The sequence below is a fragment of the Erpetoichthys calabaricus genome, chromosome 9 (genome assembly GCF_900747795.2).
Source record: "Erpetoichthys calabaricus chromosome 9, fErpCal1.3, whole genome shotgun sequence".
Lineage (NCBI taxonomy): Eukaryota > Metazoa > Chordata > Cladistia > Polypteriformes > Polypteridae > Erpetoichthys > Erpetoichthys calabaricus.
The window spans coordinates 11343678-11360252 of NC_041402.2; the positions used below are offsets into that span (position 1 = coordinate 11343678).

At 43.8% G+C, this 16575-nt stretch overlaps 1 protein-coding gene across 1 annotated transcript in view; it reads right to left on the reverse strand.

Annotated features, from left to right (window-relative positions):
• The window catches only part of adgrd2 (adhesion G protein-coupled receptor D2), a 324978-nt gene that overhangs the window by 186955 nt on the left and 121448 nt on the right, over window positions 1–16575 (reverse strand). Inside the window, exons 12-13 of the mRNA XM_051931976.1 lie at window positions 14281–14383; window positions 9346–9499 (exon numbers count right to left, since the gene is read on the reverse strand). Of these exons, the coding sequence (XP_051787936.1) occupies window positions 9346–9499; window positions 14281–14383 (257 nt within the window). The remainder of the gene's footprint in view (window positions 1–9345; window positions 9500–14280; window positions 14384–16575) is intronic.

Consider the following 16575-nt stretch of genomic DNA (forward strand, 5'->3'; position numbering starts at 1 on the left):
CTTTTATTCTCTCAGTCATGACCACAATAAATACTACCGCCCCACCCCACTCAGGGATCTGACGCAGTTACTTTTCATCTTAAACTGGGAATAAATGTGGATGTGAGTGGTGTTTTGAGGCAATGGAACTGGACATTCTCTGACCTGGATGGATAAAAGACATATCTGATATTTGGAATAACTCATTTTATGACCTTACTAGACAAAGAGCCCGTTTCGACAACGTAAGATGAAACGGGCACGAGTGGAATAGTATAATAAGTATAAGCACCACAAACCTGATATAGGTGTTGTAGAATGGTACGGCCCGGACACAGACAGGCAGACACGTTGCAAGCCATCACCACACATTTATTTACACTTCTACGATATACAACAGTCTCTATGTGCACCACACAACAAACCCCCACCGACTCCCAAAGTCCAGGCTTCCAGCAGCCACTTTCTTCTCCTCACAAACACAACACTCAGGGCCTCTCCTGCCGCCTCCTCTGACCTCGTCCGCCTCCTCACCCGACTCCAGCCTTGATTGTAGGGCGGCGGCTCCTTATATAGGCGGCTAATTGAGGGCCGCACCCGGCCACCTGCCACAGTGTATTGAATGAATGCGTAATTAGGCCTTGAGTTGTAGTCGAAATCACATTTCTGGGCTCTAGAGCTTTAATCGAAGTCGCCTTTCTCTTTGAATTTTTGCGGCCGTAGTCGCCTTTCTCTTTGAATTTTCGCGGCTGTAAATCCGCCGCCTGCCATGATGTCGGTCTTGTAAGGTTTTTCGGGCAGCTGCGCAGAAGGCGACTGCGCATTCGGACGGACGTGAGTGAGTGAGTGAAGAGACTGGCGAATTATGTATTAAGATAGTACATTTCGAAAAATATTGTGGCACAGATGCAACATTATTCATATTATTTATATTCATTCGCATAACATCTTGCGGTAGTAATCACTGACCGAAGTTTCGCATGTTTTTTTTCCCGATCTTGTCAGTCCCCACATGTTGCTGATCTTTGGACTTTAAGCTTCACACATTCTATAGTTTATGTCTACATTTTGTAACATTTACTGTATTACTAAAATATGAAAAAGTTTCTGTTTTAACAATGTGTTTATACAGATTACTGTAGAAACTGAACACACATGGAATTCATGTGTTCCAAATAACGATCTATTATTTCCACTCTAAAACTCCAGCACTTCACTCCCAGATAATCAATCAAGGCATGAGCTGGGAGAACATTGTGAACGTTCTGCGACGGTGGGGGAATGGAATAGCAGGCTGCTTGTCTTAATCGGCACATTTACAGGACAAAAGATGCTGACAGAAAGGTGCGAACGGATTTAAGGTGGGACGGATTTACGAGTTTTCTCGTAGGCTCTGGTAATTCTAGTGGTAAGGCGGAGAGTGAGAGCTCCACTCAATAGTAGGGAACAGTACCTAAAGAAGGTATTCTTGGCTGATAAATGGCCTATAGTCAAGAGTGCTGAGCCTTTGTATGTTTAAATGTATTCTTGTAGACCAAAAGTAATATTTAGGTCTGAGATATCATTAAAACATCGTATGTTGTTCGTGCCGATAATAAGTCTCTTGAAGTGTTGAGTGACAGGCTGCGATATACCTAAAGCACTTGTGTGGTTTAAAGTGCTAAAGGTTAATCAGCGTGTGTGTGTCATTCATGGGGCACTGTTGTGGTTAGGGTCTGTGTGTATGCGTATAGCTATGTATGTGTTTGTTCATCTTAAAGTGCAACAGTAGACCAACCCGATAATGAACTTGACGAGAACACTTATCCTTGAGGGAAAACAGATAAAGGGTAAGTAGAGGCAAATACTACGATAATACAAATGTGGTGTGGGCTTTGTCTGGCCCAGTCAGAGACTCAACCAGAAGCCACTCAAGTGTTGTCTTGGGTGTACGCGTTATGTTTAAATGTTGGTGGAAGAATTGAGCTAAATTACCTAATAATGAACATTTTCACCTAGAAATACATTTATTAGTTATGTAACTATACAATTCTAATACACAAAGAAAGCAGCATATAAAATTAGCTTTTTGCTGTAATTCACTTCTGATAAATTACTTCCAAACTGCTCTTAGTCTGAAAATGTCTCTTCAAATTAAATGCCTTAAAAACAGCAAGAGTGTCCTGGCATCTTAGGCACACTGCTTTATTTTCAACACTAGCTGTACCCCGTGGCTGCGCCCACATAATAATGAAACATGACAAACTTTAAAAATCAATAGATGTTGGCACAGTATCTGATCGTGTTCAGCTCTGATGGGAGAGCGTCCCCCGCATGGAGAAAAAAGCACGTGGCTGTGATATCTCCGGCAATCAGCAGGTACCCTCTAAAACACACGGAGCTCTGATCTCTCTCTCTCAAAAACATCAAACGTTACTCTTTAACAATTGCTAGATGATAAAGTCTGCTGAACAAACAGGTATCACTAGCTAAGCGGATGCAAATGCACTGCAACACGTGGTGAGATGTAAAGCGACTCAAACAGAGGCTGGGGAGTGCATGAGGAAGGCCCCGTCCCCCTGCTCTTGGCCCACAACCACTCTGTTGGATTTGAATAAAGACATCGGTACCACAAGCGACCTCTGGTACTTGGTGCGAAGAGAGAAGTCGCAAAATCAACCGGAAAGTTCAAGCAAATTATAGAAAATAATCTGTTAAGTAATTCTCTCGTGAAAAGCGGACAGACATACAGACAGAACGTGCTCGGACCACGAAATTTTTAAAACCGTTTCTAAGTGAGCACCTATGGGCCAAGGGTAACCTACATTTCAATTTCAATAAAATCCATTTTATATAGAGAGAGATTTGTTAAGAAAATACTTGAATTCCTTGATAAAACATGGCATTCATCTTCAATTTTATGTTTTTTCATGGTAGCACTCATTGATAGGGATAACAAAATCAGAAATTTAATCCAGCACTCGGACGACAACGATGGCTGAATTAATCCAAGCGACTCAAACACATGAGCGAGAATGCGTCACGTGAGCTTACAGAGCAACCGCGGTCTTCTGACTGCGTGCGATCGAAATGTCAGCGTGCGCGTACAGTTCACACTCAGAACGCGTACATCATCACTGCCAAGTGTTCCCAGTGTTCATTTCACGCATCCTCAGAAATTAGCGTGATACGTGCATGAGTTGCATTACCAGCAAAAAGTCAGGGGCAGGCAGGATGTTGGCGCAGCTTGATAAAAGTTGAAATGTGACGTCAGAGTCTCTGTTTACTATCTACATGTGACAGAAAGCCGCTTTGCGGATCCTACAGGATCGATGTGCCTGCTTCGATGTTTAATGAATGGTTCGATGTGCTGAAGCGAAATGCCAACATACAGATGCATTCGTGGTGCTTTGATATTCAAGCGTCGCATATTCCCGATCGTAATGACGCGATACATTTTAAAAGTCTCACGTGCCATCTTCTGTGCCGTCTTTTTTTATTTTCACCTTCACAGCAGCATCAGAATGTACAGCAGCTTATCTGAGCCATAGACAAAAAAGTAAGGACATGGTGAAAAGGGCTATTTTGTGATTAAATTGGCAATTTTGCTTTAATCTTGAAATGTCCACTTTAACCTCATAATTTATTTATTATTATTATTATTACCACGCTTATTTTAACGTCACCCATTTGTTGTCTGGTACAAACATTGTAATCGATATTTAACCCACTTCCTATTGTCCAAGTGACTTGAAATTTTGCACACTTACTTCTGATGACAATACATAAATCAATAATCAGTTTCACTAATTCATCAATTAATGTTAATTAAGAAATTAAATTTTCATATGAAGAATAGTTCAAGATTTCACCCATAGATGGCACTAGTAACAAGTCAAGTTGGGGAGCATGCACTGGTACAGCACGTTGCAGCACACACTACAAGATGAAACAACTCGAGATCCCAGACATGCAAACAGGCAGACATGCAAACTCCACGCAGGGAGGACCCGGGAAGCGAACCCTGGTCTCCTAACTGTGAGGCAGCAGCGCAACCCACTGCGCCACCGTGCCGCCTTCTCATACATCATAAAATAAAAGCGTGGGCGCTTTTCATCAATCAACATTCAAAAAACACTTCTTAAACTCTAAGCAAAAGCGCCCATGTTCCGGTTTCCGACAATTTACAACACAGCGAAGCTGAACGTTTTCTCACCGTGATGATATCTCGCACTGCCAACTTAGTGGAATCTTCCAAATTTTACGAAAAGCACGCGCGTAAGTATAAACAGTACAGCGCTTGCGTAGCAGCAGCATCCTCAAGCGCATGCGTCGCGTAAAGTATGAACACGCCCTTGCACGCAGTACAAAGTGCACTTCGGTAAACACAAGCATCTGTTTGTACACATGGAACTTTATAAACGAGCACGCTCATATGTTCACATGTTCCGAAACACACATTGTTTCTTGTTTAATAAAATCGGAAAAGTTTTAAACTTGTCCCTAGGCCTCTGAAATTGATGTCGCTGTTATTTTTTTTAAGAAAATCACAAAAGATTTTATAATTCGTTTGCCCACCCTTGCTCTAGCACACCAAATTATGCACCTCCTGAAAATCCTAACACAAAATAAACTGGGAAATAAACATTAATATGCTTAAGTACTGCAAAAATATTAAAAGGAAGTTACATAATGTTTTACATTGGGTGCTAACCACAACCAATATGCACTGCACGAGTCGAACGCATACCAAATAAAGTCCAAATAAAGATTGTTTAAAAAAGGTTTGCTGAAATTTCAAAGCAAACATTCCACACAAGAATAAAAAAAGTCGTTACACACGTAGAATAAGAGACAAAAAGGGAAAAACGTTTCTTCTTTAAACATAGCTTTTCCTTGTTAAACTTAAGTTGTTTCCTGCTTAAAAAGGAGTTCTTTCTCTTTACTTTAATTCACATTCAGTACGTTCTAAACGTATGGTGCTGCACGTACAACCGAGTATGTTAAGGCACGGTTCGGAACCGTGAGCCCTCCACACCTTACTCGTGGCAAGGCAGGTCACAAAAAAAAAATTGCAATATAAAACGAGGCTCTTGCACAATTTCCTCGGGTGCTTTTATTCAAACTTTTCTATAAACGAGAGGAGAAACAATACAAACCAAGAATCACTTCAATGCTAAATAAAAAATAAATAAACGGAATGAAGTCCATCCTACCTCTAGCAAGCCAAATACGCGCCTGCTAAATCAAGGAGATGAGTACCCATAAATGCACCCCAACTGAAAGCCTGCAACACGTGCTCTCCCAATGATTGGTTCCTACCTAACATTATGTACCTCTCTCTCTGTATATATATATATATATATCGTGGCGGACAGACGGGTCCCATGCCCGGCAGGGACGTCCCTTCTGCATGTGTTCCTGGGGAGCAACCATGGGTAGCTCAATACCTCCAATGGGACGCTGGTGGCAGCCTCCCTGGCGGACAGTGATTCAGCCAACCTGTCACATGGCTCCATGGGAGATGGAGTCCTACACAGCCTGGTTGGGGGCTCGGATGGCCGCTAGGGGCAGCTGCATGGACGTATCTTCAGGCCCACACGGAAGGGCAATTAGGACCAGGTTGTCAAGCACCTGGAACGCTTCCGGGTGGGATATAAAAAGGGCCAGCCACCACCACTCTGGGAGACAGAGTTGGGAGGAAGGAAACAAAGCTTGAGGAGGAGTTGTGGTAAACAGGAGAAAGGATTGTTGCTATGTTGGGATTGTGCTTAATGGACTGTGTATTGCCTGTGGGTCACGGGGAAGGCGTGTGCCCACGGATGAAGAAAAATAAAACTTGTGTTTGTTTATACGTGCCTCTGTGTCCATCTGTGTCGGGTTGGGTACCTATATAGCGCCTTTGTTACTATATATATATATATATACAGTATATATATATATATATACTGCAGTGGGTCGGCACCCTGCCCAGGATTGGTTCCTGCCTTGTGCCCTGTGTTGGCTGGGATTGGCTCCAGCAGACCCCCAGGACCCTGTGTTCAGATTCAGCGGGTTGGATAATGGATGGATGGATATATATATATATATATATATATATATAAAGTATATATATCCATCCATCCATTTTCCAACCCGCTGAATCCGAACACAGGGTCACGGGGGTCTGCTGGAGCCAATCCCAGCCAACACAGGGCACAAGGCAGGGAACCAATCCTGGGCAGGGTGCCAACCCACCACAGGACACCCACAAACACACCCACACACCAAGCACACACTAGGGCCAATTTAGAATCGCCAATCCACCTAACCTGCATGTCTTTGGACTGTGGGAGGAAACCGGAGCGCCCGGAGGAAACCCACGCAGACACGGGGAGAACATGCAAACTCCACGCAGGGCGGACCCGGGAAGCGAACCCAGGTCCCCAGATCTCCCAACTGCGAGGCAGCAGCGCTACCCACTGCGCCACCGTGCCGCCCCAGTATATATATATATATATATATATATATATATATATATATATATATATATATGAGTTGCCCCACCGGGACGCCGGAAGAAACAGAGGACCGGAAATGGGGCACTACTTCTCCTGGAGCACAAGAGGGCAGCCTCCCTGGACTGCATGAGGGTCATGGAGCTGGAAAGTTCAACCCTGTGGGGGGACGTGGCCACCGCCAGGGGGTGCCCGGACGTTTATGGAATCCTGGATGACAGCACTTCCTCCACACCAGGAAGTGTCATTGGACAGAGCACCTGGAGCTCTTCTGGGTAATTATAAAAGGGGTCGCTTCCCTCCAGTAGACAAGCCAGAGTTGAGATGAAGGAGACAGAGCTTGTGAGCAGGGGAGGAGAGAGAAAGAAAGAAAGAAAGAAAGAAAGAAAAAGAAAGAGGGTTGCTGTTTTATACCTTGTGTGCAGTGTTAAATAAACGCGTGTATTTCGGACATTCTGGTGTCTGTCTGTGTCCGGGGGCTGGCTTTCCACAATATATATATACAGTCCAACATCTGTCTGGCTGTATGTCTGTCTGCTTTTCAGGAGAGAACTACTTAATGGATTTAGATCTTTATTTTTTTTAATAAATTGCTTGAAAATTCCTGTCGATTTGGCCATTTCTCTCATAATTTACTTGCGGTACTGAAACACGCAATGGGCCAAGGGGAGGGAGGCAGGGCCCTCCTCATTCACACGCCAGCCTCGGGGCATTCCTTAACTCTGCATAGCTAGCGAACGAGAGAACTATTTAACGGCTTTAGATCAGGTTTTTTTTTTTTCTAGAATTTGCTTGAACATTCCATTTGATTTTATGACTTCTCTCATCATGCTAACAATCAGAGTTCACTTGCAGGAATGATTTGCTTGCGTTAATCCGAGACAGAGGATTTGGGTCAAGGGGAGGGAGAAGTGTGACGTCAGGAATAGGGAGCCGGGCAGGGCCCTCCTCACTGCCTTGTTTCACTAATACGTGAGCTGCGGGGGACTTTTATTCTTATATATAAATGTCTACACATGGAAGTGTGTGTCTGTCTGTCCTCTGAGGGCAACTTCGCCAAACCATCCAAGAACCATTTGGTGACCAACAATGAACAATCCAGCATGATGGAGCACCAGGCCATAAGGCAAAAGTGAGAACTAAGTGGCTCGGGGAACAAAACATCGACATTTTGGATCCATGGCCCGGAAACTCCCCAGACGTTAATCCCATTGAGAACTTGTGGTCAATCCTCAAGAGGCGGGTGGACAAACTAAAAAAACCCACCAATTCTGATAAACTCCAAGCATTGATTCTGCAAGAATGGGCTGCCATCAATCAGGATTGGGCCCAGAAGTTGATTGACAGCCTGCATGTCAGGGCGAATTGCAGAGGACTTGAAAAAGAAAGAAGGCCAACACTGCAAATATGAACTCTTTGCGTAAACTTCATGTCATTGTCAATAAAAGCCTTTGAAACTCATGAAATGCTTGTAATTCTACTTCAGTACACCATAGAAAAATCTGACAAAAAGATCTAAAAACACTGAAGTAGCAAACTTTGTGAACAGCAACACTTGTGTCATTCTCCAATCTTTTGGCCATGACTGTAGGCTGATGAGAACAAATGACTCCCTGATCCTTTGCAAAGTAAATCTACAACGCAATAAAGTGTACAGGAGGTGAAGGGGTCTGAAGACGTTCTGAATCCACTGAATGTTTGACAGTTAACTCTCTATATGTAAAATGACTTGGTGACTTCATCATTGAAATAAACAGTTGGTCACCGTGAAGTGACGTGAGTGTACACCAGAGGATTTAAAATGCCACGGGGTCTCTAATGGTCCATCTTCTCTCTTTTCTAGAAGGTGACTGCTCCATTGCCCCTTTTCTTTATGGCATAGTTTACCGGGATTTCTAAAATCCCGTTTTTACTCGGTCACATTCCATTGATAAATAGCACGGAATCACAGTGGAGACAGGGAGGCCTTTTCCGATCAACAGGTCTTAAATGATATGGAGTGTTGCTTGATGGTGTGGGGGGATAAATTGAAATGATTTTAACGTAAGCCTGCCACATAACAAAATATCACAAAAGTGAAGGGGTCGGAGTGATTACTGAATGCACCATATGTACAAGAATACACACACAGTACAAAAGAATAGAAAGAATACACACTGACAGCAAAGATGGACATCTGTAGTGCTGGGGAGCAGCAAACCCAGAGGGGAAACAGGAAGAGGGACCACTTCATCTTATTATGATGATTTACTTATTTGGCTATCATCTTTATCCAAGGCAACTTACACCATCTGACATACAATTGGCATGTGACAGAGCGTCAGTAGTGGGATTGTAAACCCACCACCTCAAGGTTTGAAGTCCAAAGCCTTAACAACGATCCCACACTGGCTGCACGCATGCAGAACACACAGAGTTTCATCCTGAAATGGAAGACATCCTCCTCTAGGGGGCAGGCAACTCAGTAGGGGAGAGGGGTGTGTGACACTCACTTAGTGGCGGGGCAAAGCTTTTCAAACTTGTCAGTGGGCACCCTTCAGGCACCAACCTAACAAATACCACCTTAATGCACAACCACCAGCACACAGCGAAGTGCCTACATTTTATTGTTATACAACACTGAATGGCAGGGGATTTAATGTGACTAATCAACATCACTCAAATGACAGACAGACAGACAGACAGACAGACAGACAGACAGACAGACAGACAGACAGACAGACAGACAGACAGACAGACAGACAGATAGATAGATAGATAGATAGATAGATAGATAGATAGATAGATAGATAGATAGATAGATAGATAGATAGATAGATAGATAGATAGATAGGCACTTTATAACAGATAGATAAATGGAATTCCCGTAGTGAGGCCAAACATCACCTACCCCAGCCAATGACGTAATAAAACTTCATCCTCCTGTCTTCACTTATGTTCACAGACACCACTTTGCTCCATAAGAGAAGACCCTCAACTAGCATCCAGGTAAATGATGCCATAAAGAAAAGGTGCAGTAGAGCCGTCACTGCAATGCACGCCTCCTAAAAGAGAGAATATTGAGTATTTAGAGACATTTCAGACCCCTTCACCTTCATTTACTGAGGAAAGTCCTCCATCTTTGCCATCAAAATCAGAAAGGTGAAGGTCTGGGAATGGCAGAGTGAAAGCACTGATCTTAAACCTACTGAGAAGCTATGGCACTATCTGAAAACTGCTGTCCTGAGGTGCCATCCCACCAACATAGAGGGTCTGTATAAAGCAGAATGGAGAACAATCCCTCCAGAACACTCCTATGCAGAAATGGGACATGCTTACATAGCCATGACTGCTGAAGGTCTGTGCGTTGGAGCTGGGGAGTCCTCTACAGCGCATCTTCAACCTGAGCCTGGTACAGGGGACAGTCCCGAGATGGAAAACATCTTGTATCACCCCAGTCCCAAAGGTATCACGTCCTAGTGAGCTGAACAACTTCCGGCCTGTCGCTCTGACGTCACATGTGATGAAGACCATGGAGCAGCTGCTGCTTCACCACCTGAGGCCACAGGTATGCCACATCCTTGACACTCTGCAGTTCGCATACCAGGAGAAGGTGGGAGTGGAGGATGCCATCATCTATATGCTATACCGATCCCTCTCCCACTTGGACAGAGGCAGTGGTGCAGTAAGAATTATGTTTCTAGACTTCTCTAGCGCCTTCAACACCATCCAACCTCTGCTCCTTAGGGACAAGCTGACAGAAACGGGAGTAGATTCATAACTGGTGGCATGGATCGTGGACTATCTTACAGACAGACCTCAGTATGTGCGTCCTGGGAACTGCAGGTCTGACATTGTGGTCAGCAACACAGGAGCGCCACAGGGGACTGTACTTTCTCCGGTCCTGTTCAGCCTATATACATCAGACTTCCAATACAACTTTGGAGTCCTGCCACGTGCAAAAGTTCGCTGACGACACTGCTATCGTGGGCTGCATCAGGAGTGGGCAGAAGGAGGAGTATAGGAACCTAATCAATGACTTTGTTAAATGGTGCGACTCAAACCACCTACAACTGAACACCAGCAAAACCAAGGAGCTGGTGGTGGATTTTAGGAGGACCAGGCCCCTCATGGAACCCGTGATCATCAGAGGTGACTGTGAGCAGAGGGTACAGACCTATAAATACCTGGGAGTGCAGCTGGATGATAAATTGGACTGGACTGCCAATACTGATTCTCTGTGCAAGAGAGGACAGAGCCGGCTATACTTCCTTAGAAGACTGGCGTCCTTCAACATCTGCAATAAGATGCTGCAGATGTTCTATCAGACGGTTTGTGGCGAGAGCGCCCTTCTACGCGGTGGTGTGCTGGGGAGGCAGCATTAAGAAAAAGGACACCTCACGCCTGGACAAACTGGTGAGGAAGGCAGGCTCTATTGTAGGCACGGAGCTGGACAGTTCGACATCCGTGGCAGAGCGACGGGCACTGAGCAGACTCCTGTCAATCATGGAGAATCCACTGCATCCACTGAACAGGATCATCTCCAGACAGAGGAGCAGCTTCAGCGACAGACTGCTGTCACCGTCCTGCTCCACTGACAGACTGAGGAGATCGTTCCTCCCCCCAAACTATGCGACTCTTCAATTCCACTCGGGGGGGTAAACGTTAACATTATACAAAGTTATTGTCTGTTTTTACCTGCATTATTATCAATCTTTAATTTAATATTGTTTTTTGTATCAGTATGCTGCTGCTGGAGTGTGTGAATTTCCCCTTGGGATTAATAAAGTATCTGTCTTAACAGAATGAAGGCTGTTACTGCAGAAAAGGGGTCTCAACAAAAAAGAATGAGGAGGGCTTGAATAATTAACTAATCACTAATTTGGGAGTTTTTCTTCTTCAGTTAAATATCTACAGATGCTTTATTGTGACTTTGGGAAATGTATTGTTACAGCAGGAGAGTTCACATTTAAAGCACTGAATGATAAACACGTGAACAGATCCTTTGTCATGCAGAACATCACTGATATCATTAAAGCAGACCATCGTAAACGTCATCTTAAAACCGACCCAGTTGTTAATCGCTATGTGCTTCTGGGGCCTCCTCCTGACCTGACAGCAGCGACAGGCAGCAATTGCCATACAGAACACGTTAAATGTGTGATATTCAGCTCTCTGCACATTTAGAATCCTTAGATTTATACTTGATATCACTTTCATGATGAAATGCATTAAAGCATGTATGACTTTCAAGGGGACTGAATACTTTTGCACGCCACTGTAACAAAAACATCTGATTGATGGAGAGCTGCTAAGATGGAAAGGTGCTCCCATCTCAGCACAGGACTTCTGAAATATTTGGTTCTTAGTTACAACCCTGACCAAGGCCCCTCTTGCCCGATGACTCAGTTTTGGCCAGATTGGCAACTCTAGGGAGAGTTCTGTTGATTCCAAACTTTATTCCAGTTACGGTGGCCGGTTTACTCCTGGGAACTCTCAAAGCTTTAGAAATCATTTTATTCCCTTGCCCTGATCTACGCTTCACCACAATTTGATGGATGTGGATGGTCAGTGGTCCTGCTTTACCCAGCACGATGCCTGGAGGATCTTAGCAGCTAAAGAACTCACTGAAATCAGTTTCTTCTTAGAGAAGGAAAAGGAGTGTGACGAAAAATCAAAACGTCTGAAATGCTGTGGAGAACGAGGAATAAAGACATCGAAAATGAGCAAAACAGAGGCGGACACAGAGGTCCAAAAAAAGATGTAGGACCAAAACACATGAAGCAAAAATCGGACATGAGCGTCAGTAGGCTTTGTGCTCTAGGAACCAAGTTACCCGGACTATTCTATAACATTTCAGTCATTATTTACCGCTCTGATCTTTCTGATCGTACAATAGGTCATTCGATAGCAATTCATAATGAATTATAGAATTACGGTATTTGAGGGTTCTTCCAGAGGGCCTCTTTCTCTTGCACGATTTGGCTCAAAAACTAATCAGCACCTCGTCATCTCATAATCTACGAAGGTTACGTTTTGAATTTGGTATTTTTCCGTCCAGCCAGTTTGGCTCTAGACCAGGGGTATCCAACTCCAGGCCTGAAGGGCCGCAGTGGCTGCAGGTTTTCATTCTACCCTTTTTCCTAATCAGTGACCAGTTTTCATTGCTAATTAACTTCTTTTCCATTCATTTTAATTGCCCTGTTTTTAAGGATTCAGTCCTCTGAATTGATTTGTTTCTTCATTAAATGGCAGCCAAACAGAAATAAGATGTGAAACGAGCCAACAGATGACCAGCTAAATTAGAGCATCAAACTCCAACAACCAATTTCACTCCAACCAATCTCTGAATGAAAAGATGATTCTTGATGTTAATTAAGCCCGTTATTTAATTCCATGGCTTGTTGCTGCTCTCATTCTGCCACAGCAGACATTTCCAAAACTGTTGATTTTTTAGGTCAAAATGTTTTGGTGACCTGAGAGATCAACCTTACCAAGACCTTCACCTTTCTTTATTTTCAGATATTGTGTGGTGGGCACAAGTGGGCTGGTCATGTGGCGGCTCATTTTGTTTCTCATTATTGTTTGGCTGCTAATTAAGGAAAAAGAGACAACTAAGGGGCCTGAGCCAAGTTAATTAAAACTAAGACAAAAGACGTTAATTAGCAGCAAAAACTGGTCACTGATGAAGAAGATGGTTAGAATGAAAACCTGCAGCCACTGCAGTCCTCCAGGACTGGAGTTCGACACCCGTGTTCTAGACCAGGGGTCCCCAACCCCCGGTCCGCGGCCCACTACCGGGCTGCAGCCATCTGACAGCCAGGCCGCGAGAGAACTGCCGGCAACGGGGACTCACTAAGACTTTTCAGAACGCTTGGCGAAAGGGGCTTTGCAGAGGCGCAGAGAGAGGTGAGAGAGTAGTACAACAAAGTACTGTATTTTGATGGTCCCGACAGTTTCCTCATATGACACGAGTCTATAGAAATCTCGTTACTACGAAGTACATTCGGCAGATTTATATTTACACTTTCATTACAACGAAGTGACTTTGAAATGCTTGAATTAATCATCCACAGAGCAGTTAGATCTGTGGTTGCAGCTCAGATGTGCACATTTGCACAACGATCCCCAAACAGAAACATTGTAAAAAAAAGAAATTCTTTCTTCGAACTTTCCTCGTACTGTTTTTTTTTTTGCTGTTTTTGTTGTCTGTGGTTTGCAGTGATACCTTTTGCTTATTGCTTGTCAACATCTGAAAAACATCCATTGGAATTTAACTCATTGTTACCCTCCTATAGAAATGGTAGACACGAAAAAACGATAACAGTGTTAATGTTTGTGATGTGCAATTTGTTGGAATGACAAATGCAATGGACATGTCTTTGTTATATGCAAAAAAAGAAGAAAAATCTCGGGTTGCAAACGTATGCGAACTGCTTAATAACTTAATAGAAATGTAATGTAAATTGTGTATAAAACTGCCCTACGAACCTGCTCTGAATCCTCAGAATCCCGACCCCAAACCCCCACCCGGTCCCTGGAAAAATTTGCTTCTAGTAAAGTGGTCCTTGCTGTCAAAAAGGTTGGGGATCACTGTTCTAGACCATCCTCAAGAAACTGTGAAGAAACTCTAGACTGGTGATTCTTAACCTTTTTTGAGTCACGGACCCCTTTTGATGAAAGCTATAAAAGCAAAGCACTGCTGAATGGACATCCTGAAGTCATTGCCTGAGATGTTATTCTCTATGCCAACTCCCCGGACCCTCATCCTGACCCTCATTCATATACTGCACCTTATATTTAGGGTAAAATCACTTTGAAAACTGAAGACGAGGGGGCTCTGTACCTTGTTTTTGCTGGCCAGATCACTGAACATGAGAAGAATTTCTGCCGTCGCCAGAGCTACAATCAGATTCTTGTGAACGGTGGTCCTGTCTGACGTTGGTACACTAAAAAGATAAAAGGAACAGGTTTACACATTTCAAAATTTAAATACAGTTTATGACCAAGAATGACATTAATTAACTGTTGTATGGCTTGTAAGAACGCTTGAGGGCGCTGTCGCCCCGTGAACCCAACAGACAGATACGCAGACACAGGGTAAAAGCACAAAGAAGATCTTTTACTTATTTTTTCTTCTTCAAAGTGTCCTTTAAGTACTACAGCCGCCATACACAAATAAAGAAGCAATAAATCGATGCAATTCTCCTCCACTCCTCCCAGCAAGCTTTGTCCTACTACCTCCCAACTCCGGTTCACTTGCTGGGTCTTCAGTAGTCCGTTATATAGTCCTTGACCCGGAAGTGCTTCCATTCTTCCATTCCTGTTACTTGCCAGTACTTCCAGGTCAGATAAAGGACTTGAGGTTTTTCTTCAGCTCGGAAGTACTTTGGGGCTTCTGACTTCGTGACTTGGGAATAAATGGGAAATATAACTCCCCAGATCTTCCTGCAGTGTCTCCTGGTGGCATCTACAGTACCCAGCTGGGCTGCAATGCCGAACTACAAATGCCATGATGCTCTGCGGGAATCTGGGGCACCGCTATGCTGCAAAGAACTCGCCATCTGGTGTTTTGGGGGAGACAGTGTCTTACAGTAGCTGCCTTCCCCCATCCTTCTTCTGTTTGGGCGTCCTGGCCGGGTTGAGCAGCCGGCCGTCCACCACAGGTTTCATAACTGAGTTACAACAGTCCTATCTCTTGGCATGTTAATATATGTGTAGAACTCACACTAAAACACGGTGTACAGACAAAAGTGGAAATGTGTGTACGCACAAAAAAATCCAGGGGCCTCATGCATAAAGCCGTGCATAGAACTCACACTAAAACACGGGTTACGGGATGTCACACACGTGCGCACAGGAGGCAGCTAAAGGGCCTGAATGAGAGTAATTCCATGCCACACCAGGGGGTGGCAGAGTGCACTAACTCTTTCTCTCACTCCTCTGCAGACCAGTTACTGGAAATTCGGCCTGGCCCAGATGACATCACTTCCAGTCACGGGGTTAGCAACATCACTTCCAGTTCTGGCCCCAGAGATGACATCACTTCCTCCGGTCTGCCTTAAAACCACCATCTTTTTTGCCAGCAAGGCAGTTCGATACTGGACTCCAACGTATTCACATCTTTTGTGATTATTTTCTCCATTTGCAGCCAGGAAATAATATACGGGTGGCTGCCCAAAACCTTTGCTTTTTGTCTCTTTTGTCAAATCATTTGTGACGGGGCAAAAGTGGAAATGTGCGTAGGTACGTGCAACAAAAATGCAGATGCATAAAACTGTGCGCACGCCAATTTTCCTGCATTTCCCTTTAATAAATCCCAATGAATGTGAAATTTAATGCATGTGCCTACAGCCCCACCCCAACTCCTCCCAGAATTTTGCATATTTGAATATTCAAATCATTATATAAAGCCCCTTCCATTCAGTGTTCTGTTAAAAGACGATGGCAAAAGTGCATGGAAAAAAGAAGAATTTCAGCGATTTTGCAAAGAGGGGGCAAGGAAAAACACACTATTTGTTGGCTTAAGCCAGGGATGTCAAACTCTGGGCCTGGTGCGACACACAGGTTTTCATTCTAACCCTTTTCCTAATCAGTCACCAGTTTTCACTTCTAATTAACTCCTTTTTCCTTCATTTTATTACCCTGTTCTAAAGGATTCAGTCTTCTGAATTGATTTGTTTCTTCACTAAATGGCAGCCAAACAGAAATGATATGTGAAATGAGCTGACAGATGATCAACTAAACTGGAATGTCAAACTCAAACCAATTTCACTCCAACCAATCTCTTAAAGAGAAGCCGAGTCTTGCTGTTAATTAAACTTGTTATTTAATTCCATGGCTCATTGCTGCTCTGATTCTGTGACAGCAGACATTTCAAGAACTGTTGATTTTTCTGTTTTCTCTAAGAACAGTGTCAAAATGTTTTGGTGACCTGAGAGATCAACCTTACTGAGACCATCACCTTTCTTTATTTTCAGATGCTGTGGTGAGCTGGTCATGTGACGGCTTGTTTTGTGTCTCATTATTTTTTGGCTGCTAATTAAGAAAAAAGAAACTACCGTGGGGCCTGAGTCACGTCAAATAAAACAAAAGAAGATAATCAGCAGCAAAAACTGGTCACTAATGAAGAAGATGGTGT